At 38.8% G+C, this 21,293-nt stretch overlaps 1 protein-coding gene across 2 annotated transcripts; it reads right to left on the reverse strand.

The window, feature by feature from the left end:
* Positions 1–2,041: 2,041 nt before the first annotated feature.
* LOC146363472 (N-formyl peptide receptor 1-like) lies at positions 2,042–14,661 on the reverse strand. Of its 2 annotated transcripts, none has more exons than XM_084920000.1 (3): positions 14,515–14,661; positions 7,133–7,313; positions 2,042–5,157 (listed from the first exon to the last, which is right to left on the reverse strand). In XM_084920000.1, the coding sequence occupies exons 2-3, from the start codon at positions 7,304–7,306 to the stop codon at positions 4,264–4,266; spliced, it is 1,068 nt and encodes a 355-aa protein (XP_084776126.1). In that variant the 5' UTR covers positions 7,307–7,313; positions 14,515–14,661; the 3' UTR covers positions 2,042–4,263. The 2 variants fall into 2 exon arrangements, with proteins under 2 accessions (XP_084776126.1, XP_084776125.1); XM_084919999.1 differs by lacking the exon at positions 14,515–14,661 and adding an exon at positions 9,376–10,088.
* Positions 14,662–21,293: the final 6,632 nt, after the last annotated feature.

Genomic DNA, 21,293 nt, shown 5'->3' on the forward strand with positions numbered 1-21,293 from the left:
CTCCACGAGTGACATTTCTCTTTCCTCAGCAGCACCTATCCCTCTCAGTTTATCCCTCTCAGTTTATCCCTCTCTTCAGTTTGCCTTGTTATCTCATCATCAAACTCATCATCATGTTCTGTGTTATGATTTACTTTTGTTTGTGTTTGACAAGGTTTGTGGTCTTGCCACATGTGTCATAAACTGTGTCTTGGCTGTCTGTGATCAGCCATTATTGTCAGCTGAGTGAGTGAGCACACATGAACCGTGATGACTTTTCACTGTCATATTTTGCATATTACTATGACAGGTGGAAGAAGAAGTGGTTTCCACCACTCATTTAAATGATCCCAATAATATACTTTCCACTGTGTTCCTGTTAATAATAAACTACAAATGTAATCATGGTGTACCATGATTGTGCAAATGGTGCCACAATGTGTCAGTATTATAGAAAAAAATCCTTCTGAACAAATGAAAATTAAGCTCTGAAAATCATTTTTTAACGCAATAAAATAAATTGGTTCAATTCCCTTCAATTCAGTTTATTTCTGTTGTGCCAAATCACAACATCTGTCGCCTTGCTACTGTGCATGGCATTTGGAGTGAGTATGAAACTGATTTTATTTTTACCTTACTTTAAATGTTATTTTTAGCTTTAAAATTGGATCTGGATATTTCCTGTATTGATAACACTTTATGACTTAAACATAATAGAAAAATAATATTAGTTAAAGGTGCTGATGTTCACCCAACTCCAGGTACTTTCAAAACAACATCCAACAAGCAAACAACATTAACTCATTCACAAAAATGTTAAAATATGTTAAAGGATTTGTTACGAGTAGAAGTAGAACATTTTCCTCCTCCCTCCTTCACATTTGAACCAATTTATGTGGCAGCCTTCACGCCAAATAATAGTATTGGCATCAATATGAAAATTTTGGTTTGGCTATTGTTACCAAGTCAGAGGTACTCCAAACACATTTAACATTTTACTTTTAGTTACACATAAAATCTTTGACTGTTTTTATGTGTAAACTACAGAAACTGTAATCCACTACTTCATATACAGGTGGTAGTATGTGCACATGCATTATATCTAAGAAGAGGACACCAGCCACTGTGACATATGGCTTCAAAGTCTTTAAAGTCTGATTCAGTGAAAGTAGCAGACAAGAAATATCCAAAATGAGGACAGTGTCTGTAATAATGTTCTTCTAAATAACAGCTTCCTCTTCTTCTGAAAGCTTCTTCTGAACAGTGGTTTCGCAGAAATAATCAGATCACATCCTCTTTGTTTTTTTCCCCCATTTTCATTTCACATATTATAGCTTTCTGTTTGAAGGCAAGATACTTGTCAATACATAGTTTCGTTTTGATTTAGCCAGCTTGTTTAGGGCTGAGCCACACCACAATGAGGCCAGTGGGAATCTAGAGCTTAGCTCCATTTCAATTTTTCAAGACAGAAAGTCAAGTTGCTCATTTAGAGATTTATTTGAAGCAAAATAAAAAGTGCCACTTTTGTTCAGTTTGAGTAGTTATTTGTTCTTTAAGAAATGCAACTGACAAAGGGCCAAATAAAAGGTTTTACATTGTACTGCCCTCCAGAATTCATAACTGGCAGTTCAACACAGTAGAAGAGTCTGATAACCCCCAGCTTCTCTTCATGATGGCAAAAGCCAAAGAATCAGGTCATGTGATGAAGTATGTCAGTCTTAATCTTACATCATCGTAATTTATGTCTTAACCTACATATCCCCAGACAAGAACACTGATGTTGTTCATCTCCACAAAGGTATAAAATATAGTTTATAAGCTGAATGTCAGTGTTATTGTCTGTGTTAGCTTCAGTATGGTTAAGGTTATGGTTGTGGAAATTCAGTGGCAAATCTGTAAAAGGAAGCAAACTCTAGTGCTCTATGTCAAAGAGAAATATCTCCGTCCATATAATACAACTTGAACACGTTTACGTCCTGTGTGATTTACACTGAATGTCAGAAGGATTTCAATTAGTAGTTGAGCTTTTTATTGTAAACATAAAACACAAAAGCAATTTTATTTTTTCAGTTTTTAATGAACACTGTGTTTCTTAAAGCACAGACATATTGCAGACCTTCGCACAATGACACTTCAAAATTAAACTTTATCAATATAATCCCATAGACAGTGCTATTTACAAAGTCATATCTTATATTTCAGTTATTTACAAAAACCCACGTGCACATCATTGCAGCTACTCTGTTTAGCTTTAATCATATTTTTATGGCAGAAATGTTATTAAACAAAAGGAACAGCAGGTTTCAGATAAACAGTTTTATTGTAAACAGAGGTAGTGCTGTGTAAGCAGCTGAGTAAATACTCTGGTGCTGTGTTTTATAAGCTGGTTGCTATGGATTGATATTAACTAGATTCCATGTTCATAATATTTGACTGCCATAAAAGTCTCAGCCCACTCTCCCTCTTAAGTAGCAGTAAGATACACACAGGATGGATGAAATACTTTTGACGCATTTCTCATGGTAAAAAAAAAAGACGAAAAACAAAAACAAAAACCACACGATGCAGCTTGGTACACTGCACAGTTTCCATTCATCTAACCTTCAGAATGACCTCTATACACAAGACAGAGTCATGACTAAAGCTATTACTGGCTTTTCTTTTAATAGTCTCACTTCCCTCTGCTTCATCACAGTTCCACTTTTCTTCTGTGACTTCAATTACATGTCCAAAAACACAACTCAGAAATGTGACATCCAGGGCTCTACTGACACACTCACATCTATGGGCAATATAGAGTCACCAGTTAACCTAACACCACTATCTGCATGTCTTTGGACTGCGGGAGGAACCCAGAGTACCCAGAGAGAACCCACACAAACACAGGAAAAACAAGCAAACTCCACACTGGCCTGTGAGTGAGACCACAGTGCTAACCACTATATCACGTGCTGCCCACTTTGAACAACATAAAATGTAAAACAGCTTTGCAATATATCTACAACACAATAGCTTTTTCTTAAAAATAAATATTTTCAAAAATGACTTGCTCACATTGTGGAATTTTTCAAATGCACCACCGGGAAATAAAATCCGATTTGAGAAGGAAAATGTGAAAGAAAGAGTGTCCCAGTACTTGAATTACAACATTAGTTGTTTTAATATTTTTTGCCCACTATGCAGAAATCAAGTACAAAGTGACCATCTTTATTTTTTTAAGTACACTTTTCATCTGGAGTCAAATAAGTCCTGCTCAAAACCGTATAGGTACAGATGAACTATTATGCTTTTATGCTTGTAGAAAAACCTAAAGACCAAAAGAGGAGTGGACTGCGTTAGACTGCATTCTACTACTTGGCATAATTTAGATCGCTATCCTTCACATCTTACTTTCACACTTTACTGATATTAATTAATGGATAAAATAAATAAATAACCTTTTTTTTGGTGGTTGGATGCTAATTATTGCTTTAGTTACAAAAACGTTGCAGTTATTAACATACAATTTACATATCAGTAAACAACACTAGACTATTTTCTCTTTGTTGTCATTTAAAAAACAAAACAAACATGAAAAATAAAACTGTGCAGTAACTGTACAAGCAAGCTGTCCAAGACGTCTGTATATCATTGAGCATTGTCTGACAGGCTTCTGTGTCAGTGTGTGACCCTAGCTATTCAAGCTTGTTAGCATTAGCTGATTAATGGTAAATGGTAAATGGCCTGTATTTGTATAGCGCTTTTCTAGTCCCTAAGGACCCCAAAGCGCTTTACACAACCAGTCACACACACATTCACACACTGGTGATGGCAGCTACATTGTAGCCACAGCCACCCTGGGGCGCACTGACAGAGGCGATGATTATTAGTATGCTGCGCTCTTGTCTAATCTAAACATAATTTTTTCTTTGTTTTCTTGAATTATTTTATCCACATAAACTTACCTGTTTAAATCTGGTTCTTTAGTCCCTAGGTTGGTGTGGATAGTAATACCACAATCTTGTAGTACTTTGATATCATGGAGGGGTGTCAGTTTGATAATTTATCTAATATACTCATTTTGTCCTTATCCTCTCTTGTGATACATCAACCCAGCTAATCCAGGTTAAGGTGGACACGAACACTTCTCACAGCTCCTTTTTTTTTTTGAGCCACTGTGGATCAATCCAATCATAGGGGAAGACTTTCTATTTATTTCATTTCCAGTGTACATATCATATAATGATGATATTGTGATAGGTTTGAAACATGTCCTTCAAGCTTCAGGATCAATAGAGGGAAAACTTAAACTTTAGCCACACCCATTGCTGTCAGACCTGATCCCGCCGCTATGAGAGTGCTGTGCTTTGACACCGAGGTTTCATCCAAAGAGCGATCGTTGGAGTGAGTTGTCTGTCCATCAACATCGTCTGCCAGAGCTCTTTTGTAAACACCCATCAGACTCTGCCTGAATCGCCCCCTCACATCTAGCCCCATGCAGAAGTACAACAATGGGTTCACACAGCTGTTAAAGTAGGCAACGCCCTTTGCTACAGGGTACCAGATTTTCACCACTGCATTTTTATTGTCCACCATCTTCACCAGTAAGAGGCAGTGGTAAGGTGCCCAACACAGGAAGAAGGCAATGACCAAACTTGCTAGTATACGCAGGGGGCGGGATTTCCCTGACAGGCGGGTGCGTCTGATTCCTACACCGGCCAAGATATAACAGACCAGAATCACCATGAAGGGAAATATGAAGCCGCACAGGAAGCGGATGGTGTAGAGAGCAGCTTTGGTGCTGTTGTACCCCTCTGCCTTCTCCTTCGGATCCACAGAGCACTTACTCAGGTTCTTCTTGCCCAGGTAGACTTGGCGATGGATGAAGTAGGGAATGCTGAAGAGGATCGCTGCGATCCAGATGCAGACCGCCACCATCCTCGCTACCCACATGGTGCGTCGACGCTTTGTGAAGACGGGCTGCCAGATGCAGAGCACTCGATCCAGACTGATCACAGCCAGCAGGAAGACAGAGCAGAACATGTTGGCGTATTTAAAGAAGCCATTGAACTTGCAGACGAAGAGACCAAAAGGCCAGTGGTCGAAGAAGAGCTTCTTAGTGAGAGAGAAAACTCGTGTAAAGCAGAAGATCAGGTCTGCTATCGCCAGATTCACCAACCACACATTGGTGACCTTTGGCTGTGGATGAAGAAGAAAATAAAACAACAATGATAACAGGAACATAAAGAAAATCAAAGCCATTATTTAAATGAAGCATGTAACCTGATTTTGATGGCACTGAATTGCCATTATCATTTGTACATCACTAGTACGCGCCCTCCTCTGCTGTTTTTACCTGGAAACAGTTTGGCCTTAAACCTGGTAACCACCCATTACTAGTGCTGTCCTGCAGGGTAAAGTAAGTACCTTGAGAAAAGTGTTAACCATGTCCTATTGGGTCAGGTAGAGGGGATCAATATGTTTGCAACAATAACAACTGACTACTCAGTGGACTGACCACATTCAAAACTGTTAGTTAAACATTATATAAATTTAGCCACACTATCCACTTTTACAAGCAACAAATCACCAGTCAGGCATAATGTGTTGTGAGTAATTCCTCATAATTTCTTCTTCTTACAGATTCACGGATTCCTTTAGGATTCACCACAATGATTCGCCTCCTTGCTGGGTTTCCTCTTTTCCTCATCTTTTCCTCCTTTGCCTCCAAACTGCTCAGCCCCAGCTGTTTCTCTGATGTACTAATTTTTAATCTTGTTCATTCTGATCACTCCCAATAAAAATCCTGGCATCTTCAGCTCTTCACTCAGCCTCCTGTCTTTCCGTTAATGTCACTGTATTCAAACCATTAATCATAGCATGTCTCACTAAACCTTCTCTTGTAAATCTCCTCTTTCACTCTTGCTACTTTCTTCTTCTCTGTTTTTTCTTGTTAGTTTGGATAGTTGAACACAGGTAGTGAAGGCAGATGAGTTCAAATATCTCGACTCCCTGCATGTCCATCAGTTTCACACACATGTATTTGGTCTTGATTTTACTGACTTTCATTCCACATCTCTCCAGAGCATACCTCCACCTCTCCAGGCTCACTTGCTCTCACTATGATCACAATGTTATTTGCAAACATCACAGGCCACAGATACTCTTGCCTGGCCTCATCTTTCAGCCTGTCCAGCAGTACTTCAAACAAAAAGGGCCTAGATTCCTGATGCCTTCAACCCATCTGTAACTCTTATCACACATCCTACCACCATCTCACTGTCCTCATGTCGTCATGTCCTGCACCACCCTCACATACTTCTCTACCATTCCTGACTTCCTCATACAGTATCACAGTTCCTCTCATGGAACCTATCATATGCTTTGTCTAAATCCACAAAGACACAGAACAACTACTTCTGACTGTCTCTGTACTTCTCCATCGACACTCTCAAGACAAGACAAGACGTCACATTTGTATTGCTCTTTCTCTTCACAGAGCCAAGCTTCTGCTCACTGATCATTACTTCTCTTGTTAACCCTTTGCCAAACTCTTATTTCTTTAGCTATGACACACTTGGACATAAGCTTTTTAGGCTTTTTTGATTTCCTTATATGCTGCGCGAGAAGTGCCTATTTTGAAGGTTAAATTAAAAAAGGATTGCGTGAGATAAAATGTTGACTAGAATTGCATTTTTAATTTGTATCACGTTTCATGAATAATCCCATATTTTAAACCATCTTACAACGTTTTAGCATTAGCAAAAACAGCTAGTGTTTATATGAGTGTGAATCTTATGTTATGTAACAAAGAAAAGAGCCCCTATATTCAAGTGAATTATCCCGGTTACAGCTCCCTGCAAAAGTTACAAACAGGGGACAAATTGTTGTTGTTTTTTTCTTTTATTTTAAGTTGCTTTGGGTTTCCTGTGTTGGTGCTGTGACACTGACACTGACAAAGTCACATATCTGTGCCGTCTTCTATCCCAATATGTTATTACCCAAATGTTACTTACGCTTATCAATCAATCAATCAAACACGCCTTTATTTGTCACATGCAATGTTACACATACATGTTACCTGCAGTGAAAACCTGCAGTCTCATAGGGAGTTGTACAATATTAAACTATAAATATTAAGTTATTTCAAATATATGACACACTTCATATCTACCTTAAGTTTGAATCCAGCCACCCAGATCACCACAGAGTTCCCTGTGATGCCAAGTACAACAGTCAGTGTGTACAGGATGATGCTGACATTGTCCATGATGGCATCAATGTCCACCGCCTGGTCATCCTTAGAAGACTTGAGTGTGTGGGTGGGCAGAGAAGTATTTGGAAACATTGTGTGGCTGGAAAAGAGAAAACAGAAAAGGGCCAAAATGTCAGGCATGTTACTTATTGTGTAATTCAACCGAAAGACGGGAAGAAAACACAAGAGTCTATATTAAAAAACAAATATAGATTCACAGACTCCACCTATAAGCCAACTTTTTTCTGATTGACGGAGCCTATCTGTATACAGTTAGGCATGAGATCACCATATGACCTCGCTGACATCCTAAAGACTAAAGAGCAGGAAACGTGTTTAGAGCAGGTCCATGGTTTCACATGGCTCTGCAGATCCCCGAGTTTTAGTTTGTTTTTTAGTTTTGGAGCCCTGTTTTATACATCATATTCATACCTATAGGAAATATAGAATAACCAATTAACCTAACCCCAAGCTGGAGTACCTGTGAGTACCCACGCAGACACAAAGAGAACGTGCAATGATGCAGATGGTGGATTTAGACCCAGGACATTTTTGCTGTGAGGCAACAGTGCTAATCATGAGCTCACCGTTCTGCTTATGTGTGTATATGTATATCTATATTTTTTTTTCCTTCCACTCTTTTTCAGCTCTGTCTTTATACTTTATAATCCTGTTCTCCTATAGATGGATTTAAATGTTTAATATTCCTTTTTCTGTTTTACTGTCTTCCTTTTTTTAGTATTGCCTGTTTGCTTGTCTGTTCACTTCCTGTTTTACTTTAGTTGTTGGTTTTGTTTTTTCTCTTGTTTTCAGTTTATTTCTGTGACTGTCTGTCCTGTTTTCACTCCTGTCTTTTTTAGTCCGTATTCCAGGAAGCAGACTGAACAATCTGAGTTTAATCAGCAACTCTGAGTTTTCAGTTCCACTGCGAGGAAACTGTCCGATAGTCTGAAGATTTAACTCTGAGCTGAGAATAAATCTGTGATGTAACCATTGTTCCCACACTTAATATTTTTATTAACCATGAAGTTGTCAGTGGAACAAACCCACATTTTACTGGGATATCAGGATCAATTTCTGCAGAATAATTCACCTCGCTCTGAACTTTGACAGCGGCAGGAGCAGCAGGAAGGAAGGAATCAGAGATAAACTCAAAGAGAAACTATCCAGTTAAGTTCACAGAGTCTGTAACTCCGTAACTGACTCAGAGTTGAAGTAAACTCTCTTTCTGGAACACACTAAGGCTCTGCTCTGGTTGGCTCCTGAGTTTTTCCAAAGTATTAGTTTAGCTCCTGTGTGTTTTATGGATGCCCGTGTTTCCCTTTAACAAAATGTATATACAGAGACAACTGTATTTGAAGTCATATTAAAGTTGAGCTTGCATGATTATAACGGTATAACACAAAAAATAATGAAAAGCAGAATAAGAACCATTTTAAGTAGATAAATGTATACATTCATTAGTCCCACAGGTGTGGGTATTTTAAACACTGGAAAACAGCCAGTCAGTTTCTTTCGTCCCATAACATACGGGCGGATTATCTGCACAGTCGTGTTTACACTTCTCCATTATTCACATGTAGGTGAAATGTTTCAGAAGCATGTCTTATTTCCTTCCTGAAAGTTCTTGGTCAACTAATATTTTAGAGACTTCTCTATATGTGCACTAATGCAGTGCGGTGTTGGTATATACTTTGAGATCTCCAGACACCTTACTGCATACAGTTTTGTCATTTAAATGTTAGAAATGTGTCATTATTAATATTATCTTTAACAGTGGTTATAGGATGTTACTCCTGGCACAATTTTCAGAAGAGTTACAGAATTACATTTTTCAAAACACTCAATGCACATGTTTAGCTGTCACTCTAGGACAAAGGTCTGATCATGAGAGTTTAAAGGGCCAAAAAAGTCTAAAATCAAAATTATTATGATTCTAATGAGGAGACCGAGTTTCTTTCAGAATAAATGCATGGAACCCTCAAAGACCCGAGTCAGTTTAGATAAGTTTGATTTAGCTCAGCTATAGTGAAAGTGCCGACAAAATAATCAACAACTGTGGTGGCCACAGCACAAAGCTATGAAGTGCAGCACAAGATGTTAACAAAACCTTACTTGATAAAATGTGTTTCAAGAGGTCATAAATGAAAAAGTGATCTTACCACTGCAAGCAAATACTGTTGAGCTTTAAAGAAAAAGAGCCCAGCTGTCGAGCACAAACATGGTTTCTGCTGTTTAGAGAAGCAAAGCTGCTGCAAAGGGGAAATGAACATGGCACTGCAGTGAGTGCACAGCCTACTTCAACCACAGATAAAAATAAACAAAACAGGAAAAACCCTGCCTTGTGTTTGAATGTCTCTGTAAACCAGATAAACGGCATTTTACATCCATGCCTAGACTTGTTTATCATTCAGCTGGTAATGAAATCTTTGTAGGAAGAAATTAGGGTTTCAAAAAATAATTACACTAATTCAGTTTCTGACAAAGTGTGAAAAAAAGCTCAGATTTGCTCCTTCTGTTTTTAAGTTGCAGGACTAAATGATAACCAGAAGTGTTCTTCCATAACCATTGTCTTTGTCTACAAATCACTTCAACATTTTATCCTTTTGGACATTTTCATGAAAAATTTAAAGTAATTAAATGGCTCTTGTTTCAGAATCTTGTTTTGTGGGCTCAGAGTAGCTCTGAGGCTGTTTACCCTGAAATTCAACTGTACATTTGTGGTAGATTTGAAGAAATTCCCCTAATGCAGCAATATCGAAAGTGTGGGCTGTGGCCTGACAGGGCCATGATGATAAGAGTGAGTGGGCTGCAAGTGATGAAGTCCTCTCCGTGAACCCGTCTCACTGACGACGCTACGTCCAGATGAGCAAAATCAACTTTCTGAGACTAAACTAAAAAACCTAAAAAAAAAAAAAATAGAATTAATGAAGCTAAATTATTAGATTAAAATGTGACAGGACTGTGTAAGACTTGTTTTTGAATTGGCTGGGCTGTCTGAAATATGGGTTACCGTGGGTTAAAAAAAAGTTGGTCTGCAGGACAAACCAAAAAGCGCAAATGCTCAGTTGTTCACATAGCAGCCAAGATGGCCGAGATCAGAGGAGGCGTCATCTGACCTTTTTAAACCCAAGAGATAATGTGACTGAGGAAGTGTGTCATCAGTCTGTGAAGGACAGCAGATACAAATGCTTAACAAACCACAGATTTCTACCAGTGCTTTAAAGAATTCACACTCATTAATATTTAATATAGAGTGTAACCGTGTGCCAGCAAGTACGGTCAGAAAGACCTGGCCTAAAAACAGTCAATAGCTTATAGCTGAGTTTTCCAAAAACTGCTGTGAGATTATGTTGCTACATGAGATACCGTTATAGTCATTAGTGTTTAGATTTTTTGTGTTTGTCAAACTTGTTGATTTCTTGGTTATTTTAACAGTGAGTTATGTTTCTTTTCATGTCATTGACTCCAGTTTTAACTTTGTGGTTTTCTTGGGAATGACTGCGATTCTCTGGTTTGGTTCCCGTTTAACACGATCTGTTTATACAGGGACTTTCACTTCTGCATGTTTTTGTTTTCTGTCTTTACTCTGTCACTGGGCTTATCTGTTGTCCTGTTATGCCTCCCCCCGTGTTAGTTCATTCTTGTTTACTATTTCAGTTTCATATTTTATATCTTCTTCCCTTTGCCCTTTGTCAAGACATTTGTGAATTACTATGTGTGTGTTTGGATTCATTTTTTGGTTTGTGGCCTTTTTCCTTTATGTTTTTTCTCATTGCTAGAAACAGCTTGAAACTGCCTGTTTCCCACATTAGGTCCTCTCTACTCCATACCCTGACAGATAGACAGCTTATGTTAGTTTAAACAATGGGCAAAATCAAGTCAAGCAAAACATAGTTTTAGAATTCATCTGAGAATCTGAAAACAATCTGAGAAGTGTTTTGGTTACCATCCATCCAAAACATCTCCTGCACAGATGTTTTCTTTCCATTTACCTGTTTTACTGGTATTTTTCAGAGAATTGGCTTTTTGATCAGAAAACCATTTTGTTTATACATTTTCATTAGTAAAAGTGTTAAATTGAAAGTTGGCTACTAATCTGATAACATACTTGCAGCTGTTCAGCCGAAAAGTGCACGTGAACTTAATACAACACGATTGGTTACTTTTATGGCTGTAGAGCACGTAAACAGGCTTCTTATATTTCTTTTAAAATTAACATTCTTGCTAAAACCTTTTAAAGGTGAATGGCTGCAATGACCAGATTATAAAGAAAATTTAAAAAAATACTTCAGACTTTTTTACACACATAGGTGACACACAGTTGATGTGGTTTACCAGCAGGAAAGTCAGCAGCCAACCACAGACTTCACAAAACACGAAAGAGATGAAAAGAAGCTCTGAATGTCATTTCCTTTACGTGTGAGGTGTTTTACATCTGAGGCACGCAGACAAAGAGGCAGGCTGTAGAGTAAATAAACTGTAGAAAACATTTAAATAGAATTTAAATCATAAAATCTTTGTGTTTCTACAACTGCAAAAATAAGATCAAACACTGTGAAAATCCTGTTTTGCCTTTTAGATTCACTTTGCTGTAACAAAGTGTTTCCTTACGTTGGCTTTGCGTGACCATCTAATTGAGAGAAATAAACCAGCAGTCTTAAAGCAGCGTGCTCTATCGGATGAACTGAAGGTTTTATGGAGTTTTTAGGATATCCTAATAAATTATTGCACTCTAGAAATAATAGATGCATGAACTAGTCTATTAGCATCACTCTGAGACAGGATGTTTCTGATATGGGAGATGATGAGATAATGTGCAAATGCAGCAAAGAAGATACAAGACTTATCAGGACATCTCTGAAAGTGGTTAAAAACTTAGATAATGCTGCACATTCGGTTTACAGATGGTTATAAAATGATTGATGGGAGTTTTCAATTTCAGGCTTCTGATACTGTTCGTCTTCACTCAGAGAGTCACAGCTCATCTTAATGCTGATGGGTTTTTTTTAAAACTAATTCACACAAAAATCTCCCAGAGTTTCCAAATTTAACATATGAAAAACGTAATCACTTTTCTAACATTTAATGAATACAGACTGTTTGTGTGTAATGTCATGCTCATTATTCTTGTTTTGATTCACTGTACATGGCACAGTGTCTTTTGAACTAGAAGCTGATCTCCAGCTTGCATGTGAGTGCATGTGCAATACATTTAGGCTTTTAGGAGCTAATGAGCCTTCTATTTGCCTTTAGAGATGGCGAAGCCCTCATTTTGTTAGCAGAGTCCCACAGCTGTGTGACAAAGTACCTATTAAAGCTTTTAACTTTGATCTACGGACAGAAACATTACTCTTTTGTTTGGTCAGTTAGTCCACTCCTGCTGTACAGCATGGATTGCAGTGAAACTAAACACAGTCAGACTTTTGTCCTCATGACAAAACTACAGAATTTGGTACCTTTTCTCTACTGCCAACAGCTTTAAATACAATAAGAGAAGGAACGGGGAGCTTTAATGCAAATGCATCACTACCAAAAAGTAAAAATATAATTTTTTTCTGTAATACTGAAAATCACACAAGTATCACAATAATGTAGTAAAAATAATTACAGTAATCACATTACAGCCACAAGTCAAACTTTTTTTTTTTGCCTGCAATGAGTTCTTTAATTATCCTCAAGACAGAATTGCTGTTACAATCAGCTGCTTTCCATTTGCGTGCAGTGAGGCAGAAAATGAGAGAGCAGCCTTCAGTTTATGAGGAGTGGAAATGTGAACATTAATTTTATTTTTTCATTGCAGAAATAAAAATAAAAAAACAAAGCAGCCAGAAAACTGCTGCTTTGAACAAGACAGTAGCTGTTGGCAATCCCCTGCAAAGAAAGCATGCTAACAGAAAGCTAACAGGTAAGAACCAGAGTTATGCTAAAGGTGAGTATGCTGACCACATGCATTCATCGGGTAACTAAAGCAGCGATTAACTGTCAGGCTTTGAGCTTGTGCTCATACTTATTTCAGCAGAGGACTCACTGAATGAAGCTCCCCTAGTGCTGGCTTTCAGCTTCGCTGTTGGCTTTGTGTTGATTTGTGGTCATACTTACACACACACACACACACACACACACACACACACACACACACACACACACAAATATGCTTGTGCATTCATTATGACAGGGATTTGTTCCAGTTTGTGGGACTGTAGCCTTGAGGTATCTTGTTACCTGATAATTATTCGCTTTCACGGGTGCTACAGAAGCAACTGATAGATCAAATGTCTAGAATCAATTCATTTCAAATACATGTTAATTGCATGAAGTTTGAGAAAAGTTTTGATGAACTGTATTAAATTTTAATCTCTAGCAGGTTTTAACATCTGAATATTTTACAAGGAAGTGAAATTGTATGGCAATCTTTTTTTTGATGATCACACAACATGTATATCAACATCATGCGTGTGCATATTGTGTATATATTTCATTTTGATTGATTATAGATAGGGCAGCACGGTGGCACGATGGTTAGCACTGTTGAAACACTAGTATTTACCATAATTCTTGCACAGCTTATAAAATTGGCATATTATCTAAAGCATGCCTCCACAACAGCCCCAATTTGTCATTTGACCTAATTGCTCACACCTGATTTACAGCCTCCTCTAACCTGGGTCACTAACTGTGTTTGTGGTGTTGGTAGTTCTGAAGTATTTGTAATGCGTGTTCTTTTTTTCCAGGTGCTCTATCACCCTCCCACAGTCTAAAGACATATACATTAGATCAACTGATAATTAGAAATTGATTGTCAGTGTGAATGTTTATGTATTTGTATTGTCCCTGTGATAGACTGCTGAGTACCCCACCTTTCCCTCATTGTCAGCTGAGGTAGGTTACCTCCCCAACCCTGCACTGAATTAGTGGTTAACAAAATGAATGGATGTGTTGATAAATGTTCAAAAGTGTTCTGCCTACTAAACCTGTAGCATCTAATGCGTGATCAAATCTTTAATCATTGTCTTTATGAGTGTAGTCTTTAGATTATCATAACACATTTCCCCTTTTTAGTCTACTATCAATCACAACCACCAGCCTATTGTAAGTTCAATCAAATATATACAGCTCAAACTCTTAAGGAATTATATAAGGAAACCCTACCTGTTTTTTTCTTTTTAAAAATTTGGATGATGTAAGAAAACACAAAGTGTGTAAAAACTCCACAATACATGTAAAACTTTTGGTCAGAAGTGGGAAATATCAAGTAACAATCTCATCTGACAAATCCAGACAAAGTTCAGAGTCCTTACCTGCAGTTACTGGACTGATCTCTCAGAGCTGAGGTGTGCTTCAGTCGTTGTGGTCAGAGGCAGAAGTGGAGATGTGTGCTCTGTTATCTGTGTCGCAGTTACTTCAAGTGGTTCTCTTTGTATCATGTCTATCACACGCAGACTTCCTCTCTGTGTTACTGTCATGTGTCTAGCTTTGTCTTCCTTTCCTTATATAGCTGCTTCTCTTTTTCCACACAAACCCACCCTCACGTCGCCTCTCTGTTTGTCAAACAAACACAGATCCAAAAGCACAGACACTGAATGACCAACAAATTAATCAGACTTTAGAGCGATTGCTTTCTTCTTCAGCATCGCATTTATTCAAATGGAGTCGCTGACTTTGCGTAGTTACAGCAGAGGGATTCACGCATTGTCATGCATGTTGGAGCCTTTTTATTTTTTATTTTTTTGCTGATTTCCATTAAATGTATGCCCAGATTTTAGAGTAGCAATTTATTAAACTGAACCGCAGCCTCCATGTCGTCATGAACTGGTTACAGCTGTTTCCAGGAAACGGGGCTATTTGGCCTTGAATAGTCATCCCGTAATAGAACGTCACGACAGAAACTGAGGAGACCACAGATGTGGCTGATGCAACTCACTCCTTTGAAGAAATAATAAAAACACACACAAAAAAAGAAAGTAAAAGAATTTGTATCAAAATGAAAATGTAACCAAGCTTAAGTAACATGACTGATATACATAAAAAGCTGTGGAACACTGAGTATGGGGAAAGTGCCACATATTAAAATAAACAGTGAACTTAAACCTCAACCTTTATTGACAAGAAGTATAAAGAGAAAAAAGCATGATCCTGCAGTTGTCCAGCAGACAGAGAATGCCAGAACGGATCCTCTGATTGTGTGCAAACAATGTTGATTTAGCACAGGCGAAATTAATGAAACAGGTCAGCAGTAAAACAAAGAACTTCAGTGACTTACAGGTTATTAAAAGATAGTGGACAATGAGGCAAGTAAACATTAAAACCCGAAAGCCACACGAGGGACTACGCTTTGAAAAGAAGGAAAGAAGGAGAAAACAGAAAACACTCAGCAGAGTGTATATAGTCTATATAGTCTCTGAAATACAATAACATTTAGGAGAATCATTTCATTCATATGCCTGATCACAATAACAGTTTAAGTACACATTTAAGGTTTATATTGTATTTCACTACATCTTACAGGACTATATTCATCTCAGAGCTGTGTCTATTTTTTTATGCCAATTTTAGACAATTTCACATATAAAAAAACAATAACAACAACAACAAAAGAAGAATGATCCATTAATTTAGACTATTATTGAGATTACTATTAATAATACGCTCACTGGCCACTTCATTAGGTACACCTGTTCGACTGTTTGTTGACCAATAAGTGCATTTAGGTGCTTGTACATGATAAAGCCATCCTGGAGAAGAAAGGTGATTTAAGTGATTTTGATTGTTTCATCGCTGATTTTCCCACACATCCATCTCTACAGTTTCCAAAGGATGTTCTGAAGAAAATCACTCAAATAACAGTATGGAGGTAACATGTCAAACCTAGTGTACAGCTGGATTAGAGCAGAAGACCACATCATGTGCCGCTGCAGTCAGCTAACAGTAAGAAAACTGATGCATTTTACACAGACTCACATAACTGGATGTCGGAACAGTGAATAAACAACACCTGCTCTCAATTTCTGCTGTGTTGTTTGAATGGTAAGGCCACAATGTGGCGTAAAAACATGATAGCATGGCTCCATTGTTGCCTCCATGGTGATGGTAGTGGTGACGTTAGAAATATTGTCTTGGCACACTTGGGCCGCTTAGTCCTAACTGAGAATTATTTAAATTGCACAGCCTACCTGAGTGCTGTCGGTCCCTTTATGACAACAGTGTAACCATCTTCTGACTGCTTCCAGCAGGATAATGTGCCACAACGCTCAGATCATCTCAGACCGGTTTCGTGAACATGACACTAGATCTCAATCCAATAGAGTACCTTTGGGATGAGATTCCCATCATGGAAACATCCACCAGCTCAACTATAATAAAATGCCCCATGTATTGCACAACATTCATTTTTTTTCAGGGCAGAGAGTGGTACTCATTTATCCACATTTTTTTTTAACTATTCATCTTTTTTGATCATTTAAATTTGTTAAATTTGCTAAATTTGTCAAATTTACATTTGTTTTGGTGGTTACATATTTTTGCGTGTGAACTCTTTCTTGCCGCTTCACACAAACTTTAAAAAAAAGATAAAAAACAAAATTTTTGTAACTTCTTTTGAACTGTCTTTAAAAGCCCATAAAAGGAAACTGTCAAAGGACAGGTGTTGAGTAAAAACGTCTGGCTTGAAGGTTCCTAAAATACCAGTGAAGCAGTACATTAAGAGAGCAAGTGTGACTTTCTGTGTGAATAAAACATAAGTACAAGTTTTCACAAAGTTGAGGCAGGGATAGTACTCAGCCAGTCAATTAGAAACCACTATAGACTTTATGATTCAGCAGTTTGTAGAACTCTCTTTATAAGCAAAAGCTATTATTAGTTTCTCAAACCACTGTGGACTTATTTAGGCACAGGTTTGTGAGTATTTTTTACAGCTGCGTTTTCTCTGAGCACTGAAGGATCTGTCCTCAGGATTAATCTTCAGAGAAGTGAAGATGTGCAAACACACACCTGAATGCTCCACACCAGCAAACTGAAAAAAGCCTCATGCATTTATAGGGGTGTTCATACTTGCTGATGTTCAGGGAATCAAACGCCTTTGATTAGCAGCTCCTGACCTACTGAACTCCAATGAAAACAGTAAGGCTGTGTTCGGTTTTTACCCTGACTGTCCTGTAATCACATCACTGCATTTGTATGACCTATGAATTATACAGACATTAGAAATATTAAAGTATATTTTAACTAAAACTGACCTGAAAAACATTAAATGACAGGGTACAAAACTTATTTCTGAAAAACTTGAAATGCTCTGGAAAAACTTTTAAAAAGCAGAATATAATAACAAAATATTTAAAAACACAATTAAAATATGATTTTGGAAGAGAGTTGTACAAATGATTTATATCACATGCTAAACATTTATGAATTTATTTCTTTTTGAGCAACACACCAAAAACATTCAGAGCAGGGTTAAGTATTAAGAGTGAAGCAACTTTTGCAATCTGATATGACAGATCAGTGTCATATGCTGCTGCTAAGGGCTAAAGCCTTTTTAGAATTTGCTGGAGTGTTTGAGTTAGTGTGAATGATAAAATATGCATCCATTAAATTGCCTGGCAGCTTACATTAAAACAACACTTTGAACTATTTTCCCACCTGGTCACCTTTGTGTCTGTGAACACCTGTGTGTACACCTGTGTGGATCAACACTTGTATTCAAAAGGTTTCTCCATGTAACGGTCTGCTAGAGGGTGTGGGGAGCCATAGCCCCGTCCCCCAGGGCATGAAGCAGGCATAGAGGAGATCCAGCCCTCAGACATCCAGAGGCCCCAGAGTGCGAGAGCCCAAGGAGGACCATCGGAGGGGCATCCGTGCCACCCTCCTGGGAAGAGCTGAGGAGAGCCCCAAATGAGGGGTCACCTAGCAGCCACAGAGCAGAAGCCAGAGGGGCTGCAGTGACGTGCCCGCGGGCTCTGCTAGCAGCCAGCCACGTCAGAGTGGACCGAGCCGCAGAGGCCTGACGGCCCAGAGGCCCCACCCTCCGGAAGGGGCCCAACCGAGCCACAGGTGCCAGGCCCTGCCAAGTAGCCACCGGGAGTGAGCCGGTACATGCCTGAGCGCCCAGCCCCGGACACCAAGAACCACCAACGCACCGGCGTCTGAGGGCATCAGCCACCGGCAGAGAGTGAGGGGAGATAGGCCTCCATACCTTGGAGGGCCTGAGATGTTCCCAGAAGGGTGGTGTCTAAGACCTGACCTGACATATAGACAGAGACAAACAGGTACACACAGACACAAATGTGCATTCTGACCCCCATATACACATATACAAATATTCGGTGGAAAAAAAAAGGAAGCTCTTTTTACAACATGTCTTTATTTTTGCTTGTTTTTTGTTTTTCAGCCTTACACAACTTCTCTGTCTCAAGTTTTTTCAAATATTTAGATGATTTTTGTGACATCCAATTGAAAATGAGGTGACATTAAAAAATAATAAATGGAATTATTCAGTCCATACACATATAATATCTGATATACTTAGCTTATAACTGTAGAACACTCAGAACACACTAGGATTAGGTTTAATAATCAATTTGTGTTGTGTGTAAAGGTTTCCGTTTGTGTGTGTGTTTCTGAATTGTTGTTGTGCATGTGTCTGCCAGTGTGGTGTGGAAGTATTCTTCATGCAGCTTATCCTTGCATTTAGGCATGACTCCACGGTTTGTGCTGCCCTCTAGTGGTACATAGTGATGTAGTTTTTGTGGGTCGTCACACACGGCAGTTATTCAAACGCAGTTACTCACACGGATCTGATCAAAACGACCTGCTGAAGTTCAAACTGAGCATCAGAATGAGGAGTAAATGTGATTTGAGTGGCTTTGAAAGTGACATAGTTGGTTGAAACTGCTGATCTACTGTGATTTTTCCACATCCATCTCTACAATTTACACAGGACGGTCTGAGAAAGACAAAAGTGAGCCTTCAATGAGCAGCGTTCTCTTAGTGAAAATGCCTTACTGATGTCAGAGGTCAGAGGAGAAAGTCTGGGTCACCAGACTGACTCTAACTGACAGGATGGCAACATCAAAGTCATTCAAATAACCACTCATTACAGCCAAGGTATATAGAAGAGCATCTCTGAACACCCAACATGTCAAACTTAGTGTACAGATGGACTACAGCAGAAGATTACACCACATGCCAGCTAAGTGTAGGAAACTCAGGCTGAATTACAGATGTCTGGAAAAACAACACCTCCTTTCGATTTCTGCAGTGACATTTAGAAGGTAAAGTCACAATGTGGTGACTTAGTCCCACTTGAGAATTTCACAGCCTTTCTGTCCCTTTATCTGTGCCCATCTTCTGAGACTGCTTCCAGCAGGATAATGCACCAAGTAACAAAGCTCAGATCACCTCAAATCTGTTTCTTGAACATAACAATGACCTCCACGGTCACCAGATCTCAATCCATCAGAGAACCTTTAGGGTGAGATTCCTGTAATGGATGTTCAACTAAACTGCAGCAACTGTGTGATGCTGTCATGTCAATATATACCAGAATCTCTGAGAAATGTTTCTAGCAGTTTTAGGATATCCAACCTACAACTAGTGTTGGGAATAAATAATTTTCAGTGCAATTTTCAGTGCAATTTTCAATAATGCCATGCTTTTTTTATTGATAAGTGTTATAAAGTTATATAGTGTAGTATTAAGCTGACTCAGCCCTGAAAAATAAAGGCATGAGACCATGTGTCCTTGGGGAGTAGAAAGCTGCAGACTCTCACTCACACTTGCCTGGGAAAAGTGTAGATAAGAGGGGACTATCTCAAGTGGAAAGTTACTGAGACACTGTTGTTTAGACTAGAATGAGAGAGTTTCTGTAATAAAAATGTCAGGGACACATCACCATTTTGAGATTCGCGGCAGCATGTCATGCAGGACGCATCTCCCTTCTAGAAGTAATGTGAACGAGAAAGAGTTAAATGGTCTACTGAGCAGTGTTTTGTCTTCCATCAGATGCCTCTGAGGAATCAAAAGAACTCGGTGAAGTGTTGATATTAACACTAGCAAGGTGCAACTAATGAAGTGGCCAGTGAGTCTGATTGGTCATTTATTTGCTATGTAATACCAAATCTTAACAATCAAAAAAATTATGGCATTACAAACTATAAACTCCATATTTTATTTCTGTAGCAGACTCGAAATCCTTTCAATAATTTAGGAGCTACATGGATGTTCTCCTCCCTGCTGACACAAGGGGGCAGCATTGAGCCATCTGCAGCATCCCAGTGACCGACTGTCCTGTATGAGACTGTTTTCAGCTTTTACAAGAACCATGCACAGGTAAGAGGAGTTTACCTGTCCTGAAGAAAGAAAGGTGCTGACATCAGCATTTAAATAACTAATGATAATAAACAGCACATTTAAAAATACACTGTTCAAAGAAAAAATAAAATAAAGGGAACACAAAAATAAGACATTCCAGATCTGAATGAATGAAATATTCTTGTTCTTTACAAAGTTGAATGTGCTGTCAACAAAAATCATACAAAATTTATCAATAAAAATAAAATTTATCAATAAAAATAAAATTTAGCAACCCAGGGAGGTCTGGATTTGGAGTCACACTCAAAATTAAAGTGAAAAAAAACCCCACTCCAGCTTTGATGTAATGTCCTTAAAACAAGTCAAAATGAGCCACAGTTGTGGGTGTGGCCTCCACGTGCCTCTATGACCTCCCTACACCACCTCGGCATGTTTCTGATGAGGTGGCGGATGATCTCCTGAGGGATCTCCTCCCAGACCTGGACTAAAGCATCCGCCAACTCCTGGACAGTCTGTGGTGCAATGTGGTGGATGGAGTGAGACATGATGTCCCAGATGTGCTCAGGATTCAGGTCTGGGGAACGTTGAGCCAGTCCACAGCATCAGTGCCTTGTCTTGCAGGAACTGCTGACACACTCCAGCCACATGAGGTCTTGCATTGTCTTGCATAAGGGCCAACCGCACCAGCATATGGTCTCACAAGGGGTCTGAGGATCTCATCTTGGTACCTAATGGCAGTTAGTCTACCTCTGGCGAGCACATGGAGGGCTGT

Source organism: Perissodus microlepis, chromosome 22 (genome assembly GCF_051167445.1).
Source record: "Perissodus microlepis isolate ML-2025 ecotype Zambia chromosome 22, ASM5116744v1, whole genome shotgun sequence".
Lineage (NCBI taxonomy): Eukaryota > Metazoa > Chordata > Actinopteri > Cichliformes > Cichlidae > Perissodus > Perissodus microlepis.

Coding starts and splice junctions, on each gene's coding strand:
- LOC146363472 (XM_084919999.1), bottom strand. CDS start 9,623: ATGATAAACAAGTCTAGGCATGGATGTAAAATGCCGTTTATCTGGTTT. Junction 7,314..9,375: donor AACAGTATTTGCTTGCAGTG/GTAAGATCACTT, acceptor TCTCTTTTCCAG/CCACACAATGTTTCCAAATA. Junction 5,158..7,132: donor TGGCTGGATTCAAACTTAAG/GTAGATATGAAG, acceptor CTTCATCCACAG/CCAAAGGTCACCAATGTGTG.